The following is a 15,587-nucleotide window of genomic DNA, read 5'->3' on the forward strand; positions in this document are numbered from 1 at the left end:
AATAAAGTTCTAGGAATTTGAGGGCATATTGGCTGATAACTTTTGCAACAGTTAAGCTTGATTTTATTGTGTATTGCGTACCTCTTTTGAAAAGCAGATGAATAACTTTGTTATGACTTGTGCGCATGCTTTTAATGAAGCAACTGTAATGAAGATGTTGCTAAATTAACATAACTTCAAAATTAAGCTTATAGCAATTACAGGTGAGCCAATGAAAATTAAGGATCGAGTTGAATGCTCTTACTTAAAAGTTAAAATGAATTCTCTAATCATATAAGTGAGATATTTTTCAGTATTTTGTTCACAAAACTTATTTCATACTTGCCCTGGATAAAGGAATTAATATCTTAAAATGCATATGAAATGTAATTGAAAGTATTATGATGATTTATTATATAATGGCTTCTAGTTACAATTGACATTCAGTTAGATACAAGCCTCTTCTCCTAAAGAGACCTGTTGTGCTGGAGAACACCACCATGACTTCTTCGGTGAGGAGATAGTCAGCAGAAAGTGTTCTTGAAAAAATAACCTTTGAAAATCTATTGTTTTGGGTAGTTACGTGTCTCATTAGAGGTGAAAAATTCAAATCTATATGTTTGGAGGGAGGGCATGAGGTAATAATATTATTAGGAAATATTTTGCCCATTGTACAGCTGTAAATAGCAATATGCTGGTGGAGCAAGTGTGCTTTTTGTGTACTTCCTATTCTGTTATTTTGTTTCCTCTTTCATCCCTTTTCTTGTGTATAACCAATTAAAGTATTCTAAGCTTGTTTCAAACATTCAAATACATTGCATTCTTTTTTCCCTATGTACTTACATGAAGGCGGATGACACTTATATTCAGTTGAAAAAGGATTTGGAGTATTTGGATCTAAAGGTAAGATTCTATAGGAGTCTGCTTCAATTTTTGTTTTTTTACCCCAGTAGTCTTTTGTGTATCATCTTTGTACCTGCAGGTTTCAAATCACCTTCTGTTCAGAAATGGGAACTGTGTCTTTTGCCATCACTATTGTGCTTAGAATAGTGAGTGTTTTTATAGTAGTGACTATACAATTAAATTGCAAACTCAGAAAATGTAGTTGCTTCAGTTGGTAGGAAGAACTTGTGTTACTGGTACTGCAGATGGATGATATTATGTGTGTTTAGTGAAATCGTATGAAAACTTGATTCAAAATGTTTGACTCCTGTAGCATTAGAACCAATGTGAAGTCAACTCCCTTAAGTTAAGGTGTTCTTTTAATCCAACTTTTTCCCTTTAAATCTTCTTGAGCTGACATCTTTCCTTGTTTTTATAATATGCCATATTGATGTCTTGCTTTCTTGTGAAAATGTGATGGCTAATTATCACCCGTTGTTGTTTTCCTATTATTAAAGCTAAGAGATTTCAAATGCACCAATCCATGCATCCATTTGTAGATAGAATCTGCCCAAATGTTACATGATACTTCCTTTTTTTTAAAAAAAAAAAAAAAGCAGCCAAAATCAAGCAACAAAGCATCTAAATTACTTCTGTATCTGATACATCTGATAGCTGGCAATTCGAAAGTAAATCTAGACTCATTAATATCAGGTTTTGAGGGAAAAAAAGAACAGCAACAAAAACCAACCAACCAAAAACAAAAGAAAAACGTATAACAATTTTGCTTAGCAAAGCAGTCTACTGCTTTACATGGTGTGTAGGATGTCTCACCATATATAAATCATATGATGTTTCTGAAAATCAAGGTGGAGTGAAACCTGACACCTTGTTACCCTTATTGTTTGCCATGGGGCTTTGCCTATGTGCAATTAATGAGCTGACTGAACTTATTAGTGTGCATATTTCAGTTTTATCTGTTGTTTTAATGGCTGAATATATAACCAAATATATCAATGGAAAATATTAGTAATACATATTACACATATGTGTAGTATAATATATATTTAAAACCAGAATATTTATCACACAATGCATGTGGTATACATAATCTAGATGATCAAATATGTAAATGGTTGTAATAATTAATATATGAATTTAAAGTTGCTTGGACACATTTCACTTTAAGCCTTGTTCTTCGTTTGTTCATGGCTTTTGCAAATGTAACTGCGTCCTAAGCAGTCAGCTGAATTTTGTGACAAATTTCAATTTAAAAGGTCCTACAGTCTGAGAAATTAGTAATAAAAACACCGTTTTGTCCATTCTAAAACAAAGCCATTCTTACAGTTAAAAGCGGCCACAGTTTAAGCCTCTGAAAATGAGATGTGCTTAGCAAAATCATTAGGATGGGTTGCAACCTTTTAATGGATTCCATCTGGATTGATTTGTTGTGGTGCAGGACGTGAAGAGCTGTTTATTGTCTCAGGAGCTGCTCTTGTGCCTCCTGCAGCCTGGGTAGCACCTGGTGAAAGCAGCCAGAAAGAGAAATGCATGGGGGCTCCTGATCTTTCCGTGAAAAGAAACTTAATGTTAGCGTTAGTTCCCTTTTAAAAATCTTGGCAGTCAAAATGTCAAGTGTGTTTCTATAAGAATGGTCCGATTTTTTCAAAATCAGCATTTCTTAATAACTTTCTCTCAGTAGCAGTCTGGAAGTGTAAAAATTCAGATTGGAGGAGACCATGTGAAACTTGAGGAGGTGTCTTTGTATTGGTTAAGTTTGTATTTGCCACTAAATATAAATTCTTGAGGAGATGCCTTGTTTTGCAGTATGAGAAGAGTAGAATCCTGAAAGAAACTAAGCAAATTACATATTAATTTGGTAATGGTGGAATGTGAGAAATTCACTGTTCATATATGTAGTAGCTTGCATTTAATACACTGGAGGCTTAGACAGAAAGCCTTTTAATTCAAGTCTCTCTTTTGACTTCATTGGGCTTTGAGTTAGGCCAGCTCTGATTAACCGATTTCAAATAGGACTGAAGATTTTAGAACTGGAGTTAAGCTTTTTTCACTAAATCCATTATATCTGAAGATATCTCTTCCTAGAGGTTTTGAAATATCACTTTTCAACGTGGAATAGGGATCAAGCAATTAACTGCCTAATGTGTGCCATACTATTGAAACTGATCAGTCACTGCTTACACAGTGTTTAGTAATTTGTCAGTACTCCCGTTTTGTCCCCTCTTGCTCTTATCCTTTTATAGTAGTCTATTTAAAAAAATAAAAAGTATGAGGAACAATTATTGATAATTTTGAACTTGCCGAATATCATGTATTGTGTTTCCTTCAGCAATATTGCCTTTAGATTATAACTTTTTTCACTGAGGTTTTAACTAGGCTGCTGAAGTTATCAATGCAGAGCTTTGGTGCAAGCATTACTACATATTAAATAACAGAAAATATCTTACTGTAATTCCCAGCACTCTTGAAATTGCAGTTGGGCAAGTCTGAGCAAATCTTTTGTGTTGTGTGTTTGTATGTGTGTTTTGCAAAAGTAAAAAAGTCTTACGGTTGGATGAACAATCTACCCACAATGTACTAAAACAGATGTCTGGTTGTAGCTTCTGTACTGACAGATTGTATAGACTATAAATATCAAGGATTGGTGTGACATAAGAGCATGTGATGACTGCTGCTTATGGAGTCTTGGGTTGTAAGGCTTGGGTTTTTTAGTTTTGACATCTGTAACAAGCTATTGCTAAACTTTTGTTTGAAACAGATAGAAAATAATGGACCTCTGATCAACATGATATACAAAGTGCTGAAGAACTCAGCACAAGGGTTACTATCCAGTATACATGTAAGACTGCTTGCAGCTGAAATGTGCTCATCCCATTGCTTTTGAAAACAGCAGTCAATGTTTACATGTTCTGGCTTCTACAGGTGTCTTATAGTAAACAGTAAAGCTTTCTGTAAGATTTTGTTTTTCCTTTCCTTATTTTTTTTTCTATTTGTATGCAATATTATGGCTGACCTCAGTGTGATTTCATTTTATCATGTTTTGAAAATTATTGTATCAAGTAGTGACTCCTATGTGTAATTTTCACAATGTGAAAGCATGCTAAATCTTCATTGTGTTCTCATGTTCACTGCTTCATAGTTAACAAATTCTTTACAGTTCTGATCACATGATTTAAAATATTCCCCAAATCGGTAGACTCTGGCTGTTATGTTAGTTCCATTGCTTTGAAAAAGGCTTTAGCACTCTCTTAGGCAGGTAATTAAATATGCAAAATTATTACTTTAACATGCTAGTATTTATGCTTATATTTAATTAGTTATACATATGATTTAGTATTTAAACAGTTCCATTAATAGTTTTGAAATAAAGCATTTTTTAATATAAAACACATTAGTGTTGAAAATATAAAAAAATATAAGTTTTGGGAAGCAGTAAATGCTTTTGATTTTGATGGTAGGGAAGTAGCATTTTACCACATGAAAGCTCATGATAAGTCTTTGAATGGAATCTGCCATTGGAGAAGACAGTAAACATAAATGATGACCGTACTCTTCTGTCTTAATCCTGCTTTGTTATTAGAAAACATGATATGAAGTTAGCTATCTACATATAGTATGTTAAATGAAAAACTAAGGTTGTATTGCAGATTTATTTACACTTCCAGTAAAATTTAATTACTTTCAGAAAGCTAGCGTGATCCTGTAGGTGCCTGTTAGGTTAATAAGTAAACTAAGTAGCTTCAAGTCTGGAGATTGCCAGTCAGTGCCAGTAAAAAAGCAAACTACCCCTTCTACCCCCCTCCCAAAAAGCCAACAACTTCTGCTCTTATATTAAAACTTCTGTTCTTACGCTATTAAAGGCAGTATTTAGGTGAATTTTTCTTCATAAACTCTTGCCTGTATATGAAAAAAATATATTGTACATGGGTTCTGTACTTCTAAACACCAGGTGTTTGTTTATTAAGATAGTATTTCCTTTAAGGAATTTTTGAAAGTGTTCTAATGTAGTAATATTAAGTCTTTAGATTTTAAGGAATTTAAAAAATAGGTGATTAATGAGCTGAATTATATTGCCGTTTTCCTAACTTCATTTATTCACAAAAAGGGTCGCATGTAGGCTGTGGAAATAATAAACGATTCAAGAGAGACAGATATGCCTTCATGTTAAGATTGCTGTGAGGGTTGGAAGTACAATAAAATATAGTTTCTGTACTGATTTAAAAACTGTTATGTGAGAAGAAAATCTTCTCACCAGAAATTGAATATGAAACCAGTGATTTATGGAATGAGAGATTTGGGATGTTACAAATATGTCAAAATAGATTAATTACATTTAATTCCACTATAGCACTTCTATAGCAGTCTAATAAAATTCACGCTGTACTATGGAAGAGACTATCCTTTGTAGAAAGAATAGTTGCCAAAACATAATATCTTCAGTCACTAATTAATGCTGTTATTCTTGCCACTGCCCATTTAAAGAAACCATTCAAATCCTTTGGCTTTAAGAAAGCTATTGAAGCTGAGCTGTTAAAACTATTAGGTTTTGCAAGAACAGAACCTTTGTGACCATAGACAAGTGCGATTATGCTGTTTTGTACAGAACTTCAAGATACTGTAAGTTATTAAAGAGCCTAATATAACTAGTAGTCCTTTTTGCTAACATTTTTTAAAAACTAAAGCCATATTTGAAGACTTAGGTCCAAAATTGTATTCATCTTTGTTAATAACCATGAGTGTTTAACAAAACTTTTCATTGCTGAAGCTTAATTAGGTTTTAGTTTGCAACAAATTTCTCAGATCTTTGAAACCTATTCCTCTTAGGTGACAGGGCGTGACACGTTAAAAGAACGAAGTACAAAACCTGTCAAGATTGCAGAAAGTGATATTGATGTGAGTATCAAATACCACTTCAGAACCTCGTGCCTTGGTTTGGCTATTTATATTGTACTGTTACGTGTTCGTGTTATGCTTTTTGTGGTATTGTGCTCTTTCTGCTTGGCTTTAAAAATTTAACATTATATCTTTATATTATTTCATTTTCAGGTCAAGCTAAGCATTTTCTGTGAGCAGGATAGAATTCTACAGGACTTGGAGGACAAAATAAGAGCCCTTAAGGAAAATAAAGTAAGCAAATTAAGGAGGAGTTTATAAAATAAAATAACAACTTTCATGTAATCATAAAATATGGAACTACAAACAAAAAATCTAATTACTGGATGCTGCTTGCGTCATAGTTTTCTTTGGACATGTGTGTAAGCTTAAGTAAAGAAAAGGTTTTTTGTCTTAGGACTGCATACCCACTTTCAGAAAACATTATTTTGAAAATGAGTATTTGAAAAGCACATGCACTTAATTTTCTGGCATTTATTATAAATTGGGGTACATACACTTTTCTGTGTAGTCTTACTTTGTGTCTTAATATGTATGTGGTGGCAGGCAGAGTCATGTTCCATTTGCAGTTCTTCCCGCCTACACAAACTTTGTTTGCATATATAGCAGCGTGCCAGCATATTGAGCTCTCACTGTAACCTATGTGGCGTGGTGGGTTTTTGTTTGTGTGTGTGTGTTTGTTTGTCTGTTTGTTTTTAGAAGGAGGCGCGAGAGAAGGGAGAGAGTATTTTTATAATAATTTCAGAAACCCGTGCGGGTTTATATATAGTACTGTGAACTTATTTCTGAGAGTTCTGATCGAAATGCTGAAATATCTTCTGTGCTAAGTTTGTAGTTGGAACCTACCTCCTTTTGTCTGTGCCCATTCAATTCACACAATAACAAAATGGTTTGCCTTCCCTTGTCTTTCCTTGCCTATTATCAGCTTCACTGCCTACAAGGCACGGCTGTCAATAAATCAAGGTGGTTCAGAAAACCATCTGTTCTAAAATGAAAGTACTGTCCAGGTGGATCCTTCAGAGCTACTGTGCAAAAATGATTGCGTTTTGTATTCCTGACTGAATGAATCAGGCCTACTTAGTGTTTTGGGCAATATTTTAACCCCTTGCATGGCTAATTCAACTATATTAGTGAATAAGAACCTATCCTTGAATAAACAGCTAATGCTGTGCTGCGGTAGGGCTGTCACAATTCTATACGGCTTAGTAGGAATTTTTCTGAAACTCTAATTTAGAGTTTTGTACAGACTGTAAATAGAAGAATTTCCCTCTCATTGATTTGCGTTTTCCACAGTTCTGGCTACTGAATGGAAAGATTTAATAGAAAATATCAGTTAATTTTGATTATAATAGTTAATTAAGGCTCTTGCACTTTTTCATTTACATCTTAGTCTCCACAACAGGAGGCCTATTTGAACCTCTAGTGGCTTATAGGAAGTGCCGAGGTGGGGAGGTGGAAAACAACTTCTATTTTCCCGCATGTAGATCCATAAAATTCCATGTAAATGTTGCAAGCTTACCACCATCTTCTTTGTTAGGATCAGCTGGAGTCTGTTTTGGAGGTTTTACACAGGCAGATGGAACAGTACAAAGACCAACCACAACACGCGGAAAAAATTTCTTACCAGCAGAGACTTTTGCAAGAGGATCTCATACATATTCGGGCTGAAATATCCAAAGTTTCAACGGTATGTGGTTTTGGTTGTTTCAAGAAAACCGTAATTAGAATTCCAGTTAGAGTAAAACTGTATAATTAGTTGGATAGGGGAGTTAAGTCCTGTTCTGAACTGATTTGGTTAAAGTACAGGATACTAAACCAGAACAACAAAACTTAGTCTCTCCAATTTTCCTTTTCATTGCCCTCTTGCCATCCCTCCACCCCTCCATGCCCCCCCACTCCAGAAAAAAAGCTTAGAAAATTTTTTTTATACCTTTTTCATTTATACATGGCGCTTACATTGCAAATCTTTCAGCTAATTCTTTGAAAATATTAATGTGATTTAATGATATTTTTCCAGGGGAAAAGGAATTGAGAAACTCTGTTGATGTTTTGGTAAATATTTACTGTTGATATTATGACTTAATAAAATTAAAATGCAATTTAATGTTGCATTCTTAATAATAAAAATATTTCTAGGAATCGGCCATGAAAGAGTATATTGAACCTGGGTGTTGTGTACTTACTATATTATTCCTGCCTTTTGATGAATATGTGAGCAGCTCTTCATAATTTTGTTCCTAGAACTGCATGAACACCTTTCCTGTAGTAGGATGTGGTTGTTAAAATGCCAGTATTATTTAAATATACGTACATGCCGTATTTTGTGCCTGTAGAAAATGTACGACTTTCACAGATTACATTCAACATTTGATCGGGGGCGTAAATAGCAGGTAATTGTAGGAATGGTTGTACTGGTCCAGTCTGAGGCTCCTGGCCCAGGGTTCTGGCTTCAGCAGTGGGCGTAAGCAGATGCTTAAGGAAGAGTGAAGACAGCAGAGGCGGGCAGTGTGTCCTGTCATAACCAATCCAGCTTCTAATTATTTTCTGCTCAGGGAATTCCTGAGGTTGACATTTTCTATTTGTCTATTTAGTAATCCTCAGTACATCTCATTTCCAAGAACCTGTACAGTCTTCTATTCAATTTTGTGAACCTTTTGCATCCTACACATAATTTGGCAAGTTATGACATAGATCTTTTCCCCACTGTGTGGACAACTATTCCTTGTATTTGTTTTGAGCCTGACTTGCACATGTTTCATGTGGTAGACCCTTGCTCTTGTATAAGAAAGGATGGGGAGTGGTCAGTCATTACCACTCTCCATGCCATTTTTGGTTTTGTTAGACCTTCGTTATTTCTTCCCTTCAACTCCCAAGTGATCTCTTTTCTAGACTTCAGAGGAAAAGCCTGCTTCATCATTCTTTACATAAAAATGTTCCAGATATTTGATTTTTCTCACTTCTTGGTCACAAGGCAGACTGTGGTGTCATGGATGCTGGAGATAATCTAAGTAAAGTAAGGGTGATGGGATAGTGTTATTTTCCAGGTCTCTGCTTATTTTATTCACTTCTAATGACATTATAACATGGTCAGTAGAACTTTTGAAGAACAACGTGCTTTGTGTTTCAAAGCATGAGTTCTGGTTTAGGTGACTATTTGGATTTTAATTATAAACTTGTTTTAAATAGAAGATTAAGGTAAAAGGAAATGGAATAGACTCGATTCCTTCATAGCATCTTAGTCATCATTCAGATTCTATTAAATGCCAGTTTTATGCCTAAGAAATGGTTTTGTGTGAGGAAGATGGCCAGAATTCTTTAACTAGGGATTCTTGACTTGATATTGCAAGCTATAGAGCATTTTGAAGTTTATCATCAACTCTAAGCAAAAATGTAGACTCCAAAATGGATTTTTTGCTTATTTTTGTAGTAGAATACCACCATCTTAAAAACGCTTTTGTGCTTAATTAGAGAATGGATAGAGTGATTCAAAGTTTATTGTAACACTGTATTAGAGTATTCCCTCTGTTAACAGGAAATGGAAAATGCTTGGAATGAATATCTGAAATTAGAAAAGGATGTGAACCAGCTGAAAAAAGCCTTACAGGAACAGATGAATAGTTCATTGGTATCTCAGGTGAGTCCATCTCCTGACACTGGTTTACTTATGAGATGGTTTTATGTGAACCTGAAAGCTATCATCTCAAAGTAGAAATTCTCCACAACTTTTGCACTCTATTCAGCTGTCTTGTAGCTTAGTTTGCAGAGTTCAGACATGGTAACAGCGTGGCTGTGCAGCAACTAGCTATCCTGTAGCATGTAATAGTTTCTCATAAGTTGTCTCTGCAAATTTGTCATTATTTTATTATGTTTTTATTACGTGCTGACATCTTGACATTGATAACGTATTTAATTTATAAGACTATGCAGGACTTCTTAGTCTCCCATTTATTTGATCTGACATTGTTGGCTTCCTTATCCATTTTCAAGAACATCAGTCACTGTCTCGTTATTGTCATTACCTGTTCTTTGTCATGTTCTTCTATTTATGGAAGATTCATCCCTGCAGATTGTTTTGTGAAATGGAATAAGTGTTTAACAGCCATCAGTAATTGAAAGGCATCTCGGTTTTAAATCAATTATTCAGTTTTGAATCTTACGAAGAAGCTTTGTTAGAAGCCAAGTTATTCTGTTTGCTGAACTGGTTGTCGCATACCTGATTATTTCTACGTACCTGCTTAAGACTGGTGATTTTATTCTTAAAGCAAGGAATGCAGTCCAGATTTGTGTGTGTGTGTATGCGTAGTTGAGCTCAACTGTAGAATACATTTCTTCAAAAAGTCCCAGGGGTATTTTAGAATAAAATCATCCCTATATGAAGTTATTTTGGTTAACAAAGGGAAATTACAGGTTTAAACAGAATATACTTTGTTAGAGTACTTCAGGAAAGAATTTCCATTTGTGCATTGAGCATACTGGATGTGTGGCATGTGATTTAGCAATACATATAGAAGCGAATGCAGTTTGCACAGATAAAATGTTAACTCGGTTTTATTGTCATCTCATGTCACATACACGCATAATTATAAAAAAACACATGTGCACGCACCAACATACATGTTATGTGTTTTGTGTGTGTATACTTAAATATATAAATGTATATATGTATCCATACGTACATTTGTCTTTGGCTGAGATTTTTAAAAATGGTTCTGCATACCTGTTTTGGAGATATAAAGGGGAGCTGATTTTTTCCAGAAAGTACTGGGTGTTCTTAAAACTATTATATATTCCTTCAAACAAGTCTCACTTGAAGTAACCGTGATAGTTCATCTTTTTGATCTCTTCCCAGGAGTATGTAGGCTCAAGATTGTTTATCTAGTATTTTCCAAGAGCACTAAATTAATACATGCGGTATTTAAAAAAATGCAGTCTTCATGGAATAGTATTAAAAATTCAATAAATTTGCAGGCTCAAGTTGCTGTAGGAAACAGCTAATGTTGTTTCTATGTAGCATTAATTAAGAGGTTAAAACCCAAATGTTTCAAGCAGCTTGGTCAGAGTAAATGTTGCTTTTAAGAGTGTAGCCTCATTGTCTTTTGCTTAAGAGTTGAGGGGATCTGGGCATGCTGAAAGTAGCTGAGATGTGATGTTTTGTCAGTGATAACTTTTTAGTTGGTAAGTGTTTCTGCTCTGGTTTTATAAATCATTCAAATATATGTTTCTGTGTGAAGGAAGTTAGGAAATTGATTTATCTTTCCAAGTTACCTTTTCATGCTTGCCCATAAAGTATATTTATACCCTTTCATAAACAGCAATCTTGGCTTTCATAATTTAAAAATAAATGCGTCTGCTTATATTTTCGATCTAGTCCATTTTTGATCTAAAGTATTCTCTTCACATTAATATTAAACTAATGGGAAGAAATAATATTAAAAGATCTCACAGCTTTTGTACATTACGGATCGAACATTTTCTGAGTGGTTTCAGAAGCAGGATTTTTGGTGCTCTTTTTTTTTCTTTTAGACAGTTCTGAGGCTTGATTATTGTAAATCCATCATTTGGTTCCTTGTAGTATGATGAATCTTAGAAAAATGAAATGAGACATGCAAATTTATAGTTTGTATCTGACAGTCTTTCAAGATATGTCCCATCTATTGAGTGAGTTTACTACAGGCAAATAACGTTCTCCATCATTTCAATGTCTGTGTTCTTGGCACCCTGTTTGCTGATCTATAACCTGGCTGAACATATTTTCTGATCTAAGACAGAAAGGGGAAAGCAATTTATATGCCTTCCTTAGCTCTGTGAGGTAGAAGAGCTTTTGCTGAAGTTTTTTTCTTTCAAGCTTATAGGATTAATTAGTGGTTATCTTGCAGCTCATGGCAGGTGATGGATTTCTAGGCTTCTTGAGCAGTTTGTAAGCAATTCTTAACTAAGATGTTTCACTGCCTTCTGCTTTCTTCTTCCAAGAGGAAAACAATATTAAGTTTTTTCTTAATAACAGTTTTTGAAGGCAGAATTACCAGGCTTTGATTACGTAGATGAGAATGGCTATTTATGACAATTGTGGTGAACACCTGACTGAGGTGGTGCTTCAGTAGCCAAGGCCTCTGGCTGCAAGATACTATCAAAGCCCGGGTCCAGACTGCAGCCAAAGCTGCGCTCTCTCTCCTCCTTGGAGTGCCTTGCTAAAGCAAACAGAATGCAAGATGAGACTGAATCCTGGAACAGCAACAGTATATTGTTTCAACCTATAATACATCATGTCCTGTAGGCCCGACAACCCAAATATAAGAAGGAATTAAATTTGTCAGCCCTTCTGAGTTAGCTTTGGGTTTATATTTCATCCATTAAAAGCTATTAGGAAATTCACAGCAGTATTCAGGGAGACTACTATTTCTTTTTTCTTTTTTTTCAGTATTGGGCATCCCCCCTAAATACACTCAGATGAGTTTCGTAAGGCTGCCTTAGCAGTCTTAAATGTGTAAGTATAGGATTTAAGAACAAAGTTCAATTGAAAAGGTTCTGCAAGCTCGTTTTATGAAGAACATTAAACTGTTTTTTTGTACCCTGAATAATATTGTAAAGGAAAATGTAGATGTGTCTCCCCAGTCTTCCTTTGTAGACGCCGAAGTTTTCGTGTAAGTTCTGAAACATTCATTAGGTTTTGATATCGAAAGGATAAGCCCATAATAAATTAAAAACTAGATGTAATTGATTTTTCTTTTTCTTTTACTGCAAACATCAGGAGAAAACACAAATACAAAAAGACTTGTGGAGGATTGAAGATGTTACAGCTGGATTGAGTGCAAATAAAGCCAACTACAAAACCATAGTAGACTCTATCAAGAATCCAGGTAAAGAGAACCTAATTAATACATGGAAAAAAAATATACAAATGCAGGTGAATCCTTGCGTCTGTGCAAATAGTCTTGAAGTTTGTTCTACTGGAGAAAATCCAGTTCATTCTTCTATGGGTGGCATCAGATATCTCTGATTGAGCACGTTAACTTGATGTTTCTTTGGTTGAGATGGCAGAAAGGTTTTTTTGTTGTTGTTTGTTTTCACATACTGATGGCACCAAAATGTAACAAGCCATAAAAAAGGGAACGATAATAATGGGCTAAGTTCTGTGAGTTGCAGAAAGGGTTTCTGTCATGTGCCAGATTCATGCCAACATAGCATCTATTCTGCATTCTGTCCAGGAACTCTTCCTGTGGTATTCTCTGCTTTTTGTTTGTTTTTAACTGGGATGCCGCCCAGCTGCCCTTGCTGCAGTTGCCTTCCCCGCTCCCTTTGAGGCAGGTGTTTGGTGGGCAGAGCAACCGCATCAGCTATGGAAAAGAGGAAGGGAAAGTGTGTGTGGTCTGCAGTTCAGTTGCTTTATTATGTTTCAAAGCAAAAGACCTAAGGCATTGGGATAGCAAGAGACTGTTAATGCCTCCTGTAAATTCACTTTATATTTAAAGTATCTTTGCTTACCTTTTACATAGAGAGATAAAATAGTTCTGAGATGGTGAGATCTTATTTTATTTAAGGTATGGCTGTGAGTACTCAGCCTTTTCTAGATCTATAGGCGTCTTAAGGAATCTGTGGCACGGAGCCAGATACAGCCTGTGAACTGATTTTATATGATCCTTGAGCTGTTCCTTCCTTCCCTCCCACTGGCCTCTCTGAGGAATTTTACTGGATGGTATTAAAATGTGTGTTTTTATTTTTGGCCTAAAAGGCCTGCTTGATCCTCATCAAGAAAATGTTTTCCACCCCTGCTATAATGTAACAATCAAACATTTTTATGCCCAAGAAAACCACCCGTTTGTGTTCAAAGCAATGTGCAGAGTATTAGGGCTGTTTTATGAAGTCTAAGGATGTGAATTGCTATTCTTATGAATATTATTGATAAGAAACAACACCTAACACATTTGCATATTTCTCCCCTAGAGAGAAAAATAGTGCCTTCATTTTCTCAGTCTTCAGTGCCTTCCTTACCAGCTTCCCTCACAACTACGGAGAGCAAGCTTTCAGTTCCGCAAAGCCCTCCACCCAGCCCGGTTAAATCCTCGCTGGAGGTTCGGCTGTATCCACAGCCTTATTTCCAGGCCAGAGCACAGCACCAAGCACAGCAGCTGAAGAAAATTGAGCCACCTCTTCAGTCACCAATTAAGCTAAACCCAAAGGTTGTAAGTACTGCTTTTGAGAGACTCATTCACCATGTTTACCTTTACTTCTGGCAGAAACGGTGAAAGTTTCACAGTTACAAAGTGCACACAGTGTAGGGGCACAACAGGGAAACACTGTATCGAAACTGAGCAATAGCACTTACAGGGGAGTGTATATGCATAACCTGGAGCTTTATGTACAGTAGCCTTATGCAGTTTCAGAACATACCAGTGCAGAGCCTTTCCTGGTGATGCTTTGTGGTTGATTAGTTGCTTGCTTTCCTGGGTCTTGTTTGGTTTTTAAGCCTCAAGCTCCTGGTGTGGACAGAGGAGAGCATGCTGAAGAAGTCACAAATAACTCACATAACATAATGAACTTTCAGTCAGTTTATGTCAAACTATTCGTAGGCTGTTTTCCGAATAGCTGTACTTTCCTGTTACCAGGAAGATGAAGCACCGCCCAGACCTCCTCTCCCTCACTTGTACAGTCCTGATGATCAGCCACCAGCTGTCCCACCTCTCCCAAGAGAAGCCACTGTCATCAGACACACATCAGTGCGTGGCCTGAAGCGTCAGTCAGATGAAAGAAAAAGAGATCGAGAACTTGGACAGTATGTAAATGGAGATTATAGGGTGAGCACTCATACATCTATACACCTGCACTTTAAATGTGAATTTATAATAAAAGATACTTGTCTGTAAAATATAGAATAGAATCACAGAATCACAGAATAGTTTGGGTTGGAAGGGACCTTCAAAGGTCATCTAGTCCAACCCCCCTGCAATGAGCAGGTACATCTTCAACTAGAGCAGGTTGTTCAGAGCCCTGACCAGCCTGGCCTTGAATGTCTCCAGGGCTGGGGAATCTACCGCCCCTCTGGGCAAACTGCCGGTGTTTCACCACCTTCATCGTAAAAAATTTCTTCCTCATGTCTAGCCTGAATCTCCCCTCCTTTAGTTTAAAAGCATTACCCCTTGGCCTATCTATCCCCATTTTTCTTATAGGCTCTTTTTAAGTACTGCAAGGCCAAAATAATGTCTCCTAAAGGCCTTCTGTTCTCCAGGCTGAACAATGCCAACTCTCTCAGCCTGTCCTCATAGAACTGTTCCATCCCTCTGATTATTTTCATGTCCCTCTTCTGGACCCTCTCCAACAGGCCCATGTCTTTCCTGTACTGAGGGCTCCAGAGCTGAATGCAGGACTCAGGTGGGGTGTCACCAGAGCAGAGCAGCTGGGCAGAATCACCTCCCTCCAATCTTTCATCCACCAGTACCCCCAAGTCCTTCTCTGCAGCGTTTCTCTCAATCCTTTCATTGTCCAACCTGTCTTCATACCAGGGGTTGCCCTGACCCAGGTACAGGACCTTGCACTTGGCCTTGTTGAACCTCATGAGGTTCACATGGGCCCACTTCCTGAGCTTGTCCAGGTCCCTTTGAATGGCATCCTGTCCCTTAGGTGTGTCAGCTGCCCCACTTGAACCTCTAGGTCTTGTAATAAAGAGAGAGAGCTCGTGGCAGAGAGGTGGGTGGTGGCAGAGAGAGATTTATGACTTATAATAATGGCGTGGACAGATTTAGTTATCCAGAAACAAAGTTTTAGGATTTATTTCAAGACGACTTGCTGTCTGTGACTTCATTTGAGCTGATGAGTGT

General features: G+C 36.5%; 1 protein-coding gene across 23 annotated transcripts in view; it reads left to right on the plus strand.

The window, feature by feature from the left end:
• PLEKHA7 (pleckstrin homology domain containing A7) overlaps positions 1–15,587 on the plus strand; it is a 159,461-nt gene that overhangs the window by 128,749 nt on the left and 15,125 nt on the right. For 10 of the 23 annotated variants that reach the window (XM_065066119.1, XM_065066104.1, XM_065066108.1 and 7 more), the window contains 9 exons: positions 829–882; positions 3,641–3,721; positions 5,707–5,775; positions 5,929–6,009; positions 7,313–7,462; positions 9,308–9,409; positions 12,524–12,632; positions 13,717–13,955; positions 14,379–14,567. In XM_065066119.1, coding sequence (XP_064922191.1) covers positions 829–882; positions 3,641–3,721; positions 5,707–5,775; positions 5,929–6,009; positions 7,313–7,462; positions 9,308–9,409; positions 12,524–12,632; positions 13,717–13,955; positions 14,379–14,567 — 1,074 coding nt within the window. The remainder of the gene's footprint in view (positions 1–828; positions 883–3,640; positions 3,722–5,706; positions 5,776–5,928; positions 6,010–7,312; positions 7,463–9,307; positions 9,410–12,523; positions 12,633–13,716; positions 13,956–14,378; positions 14,568–15,587) is intronic. The other 13 variants (XM_065066106.1, XM_065066117.1, XM_065066123.1 and 10 more) reach the window with 4 other exon arrangements.

The sequence above is a fragment of the Columba livia genome, chromosome 5, assembly GCF_036013475.1.
Source record: "Columba livia isolate bColLiv1 breed racing homer chromosome 5, bColLiv1.pat.W.v2, whole genome shotgun sequence".
NCBI lineage: Eukaryota > Metazoa > Chordata > Aves > Columbiformes > Columbidae > Columba > Columba livia.